Source organism: Bombus affinis, unplaced genomic scaffold, assembly GCF_024516045.1.
Source record: "Bombus affinis isolate iyBomAffi1 unplaced genomic scaffold, iyBomAffi1.2 ctg00000075.1, whole genome shotgun sequence".
NCBI classification, from domain to species: domain Eukaryota; kingdom Metazoa; phylum Arthropoda; class Insecta; order Hymenoptera; family Apidae; genus Bombus; species Bombus affinis.
Genome location: NW_026108825.1, coordinates 56,203 through 62,191, shown reverse-complemented (window position 1 = coordinate 62,191; position 5,989 = coordinate 56,203). Strand labels below are relative to the sequence as shown.

Here is a 5,989-nt window from a genome sequence, read left to right as displayed (position 1 = left end):
TATGGGATATATTTGCTCTATATCCCATTCCATGTCCATAACTGTTGGTACAGAAATTACAAAGAAAACTTTGTTTTGTCGAGTAAACAATGTGAGTTCTGAGATATCTAAAATATTTTGGAAATTCTCTTCCTTTGGTATAAAAGCGTTTCCTACTGTTTTGCTACCTAGTACTTGGGCGTAATTGTTAATAAAAGTTCCGGGATCAATAATCTGTGGGCTTATTATTCCTTGTTTTCCTAAGATGATTAAATTGAATATTTCGTCGATTTGGAAATGTAAGTCAGAGAGTGAGCTTTCTAGAGCTATGACTTTTATTAAGGTGATCTCGTTTTTGTTAAGCGTTTTAAGTTCGTTTGTTACACCTGTGTCTACTTGTTTCAGTCGCTGGATGACGTCGTTATTTAAAATTCGTTTAATCAAAGCTGTCTGGTTGGCTACTATGGTTTTTAGGCTGTTACCTTCTTCAAAGAGTTTGTCTATATTTTTGTTGATTATATCTAGATCGTTCGCGGCTAGGGTTCCAAAAAGAGTTTTACTAATAGATCCGATAGCGTCTACTAGTCCTCGTCTACTTCTGGGATGAATGTGAGCTAAGGATCGTAATTCGATGCTAAGTGTTCTGACGTTATTTAGTTTTGCTTGTAAAGAGCGTATTTCTGGTAATATGCTACAGTCTTTTCGTGTCTCGCAGTGATTCCTAACTTCGGCTACTCCCTTTTCGATATATCTTACTTGTTCCAATACAGCACTAATATCTAGTCCTATAATAACATTTATGTGTTCGCTATAAAGATATGCTTTGGATATTTTCTCATGAAATATTCCGTTATTGTCAATAGGGGTTATTTTTAATCCGTTAAGGGTGGTAAAGCCGACGGCAAGGGCGATCGTCCTGAAAAATAAGGTTTTATTCTGTTACCGTGGATTTTCTTAACTCGATCTCTAATGAGAATCTCATAATACGGTGTCTTGACTGATTTAATAACGTAGGGTCCTAACCATTCGTCGTCCAATTTATCGGACTTATGATCGTTGTGAAGGAGTATACGATCTCCTTCCTTAAATAAGGTTTGAGTTCTAATGATTTTCCTTGTCTGATCTCTCATGTACCTCTTTCTACTTTGTTCAAGAGTGTTCTTCGCTATCATTCTATATTTTTGCAATTGTTTTTGCCATAGTGCAAACATTTCTTCGTAGGTGTAATTGGAAGTTCGGGATACGGAAGACGGGAGGTTGGCTTTTCTTCCAAATGTTAGTTCGAAGGGTGAAAATCCAGTTGCATCGTGTATCGCGGTATTATACCCTAGGCAAATAAAGTCTAATACCTGATCCCATTCTTTATTAGAATCGTGTAGGCTCGTGCGAATCATGTCTTTTACTGTGGCGTGTGTTCGTTCTAAGGATCCGTTAGATTGAGGATGAAAACTAGTGGTCTTTATATGTTTGATTTTAAATGCTTCTTCGAATTTTTCCATTAGTTCGCTAATAAAGTTTTGTCCCTGGTCTGTCAGTATCGTTTTGGGTGCCGAGAAGATGTAAATGTAGTGGTGTAGTAGTGCATCGATAATCGATTCGGTTCGTTGTGTTTTCAGTGGTACTAGAACGAGATATTTCGTTAGGTCATCGTGAATCGAAAGAATGTATTGATTTCCACGTGTGGTTTTAGGCATCGGACCAATTAGATCCATGGCTATCTTTTCGTTTGGCTCTACTGGTGTCTGAGGAATTACGGGTTGTTCCTTGGGTCTGATTCTAACTAGCTTTTGTCGTTGACAAGCTTCGCAATTTTTTATAAAATCTTCTATCTTTTCCATGAGGCGTGGGATTTTGAATTGGTCTTTGATTTTACTATATGTCTTTTGAATACCCAAGTGTCCACTAATGTCGTTATGGTTTTCGCGTATAATGTCTAGAGCTTGTTCGTCAGTTATGGTTTGTATTGGTTCGTATGCAAAAGTTATTTCTTCAATTTGGTCATTAATAAACATGAGTGTTACTTTGATCCTAGCTTTTTCGGTTTCGGTAAAACTATTGTCTCCTATCCCAATTTTCTTGTGTTTCTTGGTTAGTTCAAAAATTTTTCGAATCCAAGTATCTTTGTCGAATGGACCTAATGTTTCTCTATTCAATTGATAGAAGGTGTGATCGTTTGGCGTGATTTTAAGTCGTCTCGGGGGTGTCGCGTCTTCTGACCATGCGTTAAAGTGTTCTACAATATTTTCGGGGTTTGCAGGTGTGTCTGGGACTGATTTGTCGGTAATTTGGTAAATTTTTCTGGAAAGTGCGTCGGCTGCTGTGTTCTCTTTACCTTTGCAATACTGAATATCGTACTCGTATTCTTCGAGTTTAAGTCTCCATCTAATCAAACGCGAGGAAGGGTCTTTGCAATTTTTGAGCCAAGTGAGTGCTTGGTGATCGGTTCGAATAACGAATCGTCTTCCTAACAGGTATTGCCTGAGTCTCTTAACTGCCCATACGATAACTAATAATTCCTTTTCTGTGGTAGAATAATTTTTCTCTGGGGGGTTGAGTGTCCGTGATATGTAACAACAAGGATGTCCGTCTTGTGATAACATTGCGCCTATTCCTTCATTGGAAGCGTCTGTGGTGAGTGTGAATGTTTTCGTGTAGTCTGGGTATGCTAAAACTGGGGCTGAGCATAGCTTTTCTTTTAGTGTGTCAAAGCTTGTCTGTTGCGTTTCTGTCCATCTAAAAGGATTGTCTTTCTTTGTGAGATCTGTTAATGGTTTGGCGAGTTTGGAAAAGTTTTTAATGAATTTTCTGTAGTATTCAGCTAATCCGAGAAATGACTTTACGTCTGTTTGTGTTTTGGGAATCTTAAAGTCTTTAACTGCGGAGATCTTTTTAGGATTTGACTTTATGCCCTCGTGTGTTATGACATGTCCTAAGTATTCTAATTCAGGTTTTAGAAACTCGCATTTGTCGGGTTGGATTTTTAGTCCTAACTCTTTTAATCTTTGCAATACTATAGCAAGGTTTTCATTGTGTTGTTGAATTGTACTACCGAATATTATTATGTCGTCAAGGTATACAAAGCAGTATTTGTTCAATAATCCTCGTAACGCGGTATCCATCATGCGTTGGAAGGTGGCTGGGGCGTTTTTTAAACCGAATGGCATGCGATTATAGTGAAAGTGTCCCTGAGGTGTGCTAAAGGCTGTATATTTCTTTGAGTCGGGGTCCATAGATATTTGATGGAATCCCGAAGATAAATCTAGAGCAGAGAAGAATTTGGCGTTGCCTAATTGTGATAGAATGTCGTCGATTGTCGGTAGTGGGTAGGCGTCTTGATCGGTAAGTTCATTTAATTTTCGAAAGTCGATAACTATACGCCATTTCTGTTTGCCTGATGCGTCTGATTTCTTGGGTACTACCCATACTGGACTGTTGTAAGGAGAATCTGATTCTTCAATGATATTTTTATCTAACATTTTTTTCATTTGTTTTTCAATTTCTGCTTTATGGGCCTCGGGAGGTCGGTACGATTTGGTATTGACGATTTGTTTTCGCGTAGGGTAATAGTGTGTTTTGTTAGGTTAGTACAAGGTAGGGTATCGGATTCTAGGTCAAACACGTCTATGTAATGTAGGAGGATCTTTTCGATAGGAATACGAAGTTTGTCTTCAATATGGTCTAGTCTAATTATTTGTTTCATTTTAGCAATTTTATCGAGATCGTGTTCATAAGAAAGATCATTAGTGATTATAGTTGGTTGCTCACCAGTATTGCAGAAACATACTCTCGTCGGAACTTTATCCAGATAAATTGTTTCGATTTTGGTTTGCCCTGGGAGAATGGTTTTCGGCGCCTGGAAAAATATTTCGTTCCCGTTTAATTGTATCGATTCGTTGTTAATTCGATATGAGTAGTTAGAGAGCATAGGTAAACCAATTATTCCGTCTTCTATTAAAGGAAAATCGTCTGGCACAACGTGAAATGTGTTCATGATGTTAAAGAATTGAAAGTCTACTGTTTCGTCAGTTTGGAATTTGTCATTGCCCATGTAAAATGTTTTAGCTACTGTCATTTTAGGTTTAAATATGGCACTTGATCTTTTAACTAAATTTATTCCTGCACCGGTATCGATTAAATATCGTTTGATTTCTGTTCCCGATCGAACTCCAATGGATAGAAGTTTTCCTGTTGTTGCGTGTACTCGTACGACGTCTCTCGAGGTTCTGGTAGCGCTGTTTCCTCTTCTCGTCCCGCATTCTCCATGTTTATATTGTAGCTGCGCGGTGGCGGAAGATTTCGCTGGCTGGCCGGTTGAAAATTTTCGGCAGTAATTTGCGGTATGTCCTATTTGGTTGCACTTAAAACACTTCATTCTCCCTCCGTTGTTTATTTGAGTGCTTGTCGGCAGGCGATTGAGCGTAGTCATCGGACCGCTCCTAGGTGGGGGTTTGCGTTGTGACGATACATTCCCTCGGGCGAATGAGTGAGCTTTTATTTGCTGCCTGCACTGATTTCCGCGGTTTCGCTCAATTTCTCCGATTAATAGTTCTGCTTCGAACGCGGCATCTTGTGCTTCTTGTAAGGTGCGCGGTTTCATGCTTGATGTTCTGATTTCTATCTCGGGTTTTAAATTTAGTATGAACGTTTTGGTTGCGCGTTCGTTCTCTAGGTCTATCCCGACTGCTCGTCGAATAGGATCGCGAATTTCGTGTTGCAATGCATATATAAGTTCATTAAGACCTTGTCGAAATCTTTTGACGTATCCGTGTACTGATTCGTTAAAACTTTGCCGAGTTCTTTGTAATTTATCGCGCGCACCGTTTGATGTTACGCTAATCGATACGAACTTCCTCAGATTTTCGAATAAGGCGCCGTACGTCTCGATAACCGAATGTCTAATGCCTCTTTCGGCTTCGCCGACAATGCGTTTGGCTAGAATTAATTTCAATAAAGCACGCTTTTCCTTACATTCCGATCTAGCTTCGCTTACCCGCTTGATGAATCCCTCCACTCCAATGTCATCTTGACCGTTGAGGACTGGGATGAACTCGATGCTGGTTTTCGCGTCGAACATATGTCGTTCGTACGAGGTTGATTCTTCTTCCTCGTCCTCGGAATTCGCTGGGTCGGAGGTTTCTGGAGTTTCTTTGATCCGAACGCGTTCTTCCGGAGATTTCACTATGCGGGTGTCCCGAGTAGTGCTTCTGCTGGCAGAACTAGTATCGTCTGTCATAACTGAGTTGAACTCAGACGTATCTACGGAGGATTGTACTCCTAGCTTGAGTTCGGCCACAGTCTTCCCTATTAGTTCTATTTCCTTGATCCGTTGAGTGCTTTCATCGCGGATTAGTTTATACAAATCATTTATAACTGCCTTATGTTCTTCGTGCTGGCGCTGCATCATATCCAAAATTGCCCGCAGGTTTGGATCACCGCTAGTCGAAGCGACAGGTGTAACTTTCTTATCGTCCCTTTTGTCCATTTCAGAGTAATAGATCGTCGGAGTCTGACGTTATCGAATGCAATCGATCGATCCTTTTAGAGGAAATGGTTCTACTTACTAATAAAACCGTTTTTCGTAGTCCAGGTTGCTTGATACACTTTTGGTCGGATGTCCCGTAGGCCAAAACCGTAATCTTGTTTTATCCAACGTTGATGTATCCTGGCAGGATCGCCAAAATGTCACGTAAAATAAGGAAGAAATTTAAAGGAAAGAAAAAAAACTTTATTTTTTCCTCGTTTATACACTTCTGAACTCTAGCCGTGGCCGTTCGAGACTGAGGCTCTTACAATATCTTCTTACTTTCGATGACATCTGTTTCTTCTTTTGTTTTTCATCCTTCATCATCCCCACTACCCTGTAGGCGTACGTGACTGTTGCTACGCTTCTAGAACATTCGGTGGAAGGACCGTTAGGACATAGATGAACCCTCAGGTACTCCGGCAATATACATTGTCGCCAAGGTCGCCATGTGTAATGTTCAAGTATCGGCTGTCTGGAGAATGTTTA

The 5,989-nt window shown here is 40.0% G+C and overlaps 1 protein-coding gene across 1 annotated transcript; it reads right to left on the bottom strand.

Annotated features, from left to right (window-relative positions):
* Window positions 1-3,656: 3,656 nt before the first annotated feature.
* LOC126927112 (uncharacterized) lies at window positions 3,657-5,064 on the bottom strand. The gene is made up of 2 exons (XM_050743451.1): window positions 4,102-5,064; window positions 3,657-3,832 (listed from the first exon to the last, which is right to left on the bottom strand). The coding sequence occupies exons 1-2, from the start codon at window positions 5,051-5,053 to the stop codon at window positions 3,777-3,779; spliced, it is 1,008 nt and encodes a 335-aa protein (XP_050599408.1). The 5' UTR covers window positions 5,054-5,064; the 3' UTR covers window positions 3,657-3,776.
* Between the last annotated feature and the right edge of the window lie 925 nt (window positions 5,065-5,989).

What these genes read in the sequence shown, in the direction of transcription:
- LOC126927112 (XM_050743451.1), bottom strand. Translation starts at nt 5,053, where the DNA reads ATGTTCGACGCGAAAACCAGCATCGAGTTCATCCCAGTCCTCAACGGT. An exon ending in ACGATATTTAATCGATACCG is followed by an intron (nt 3,833 to 4,101) that starts GTGCAGGAATAA and finishes ATATTTTTCCAG; the next exon opens with GCGCCGAAAACCATTCTCCC.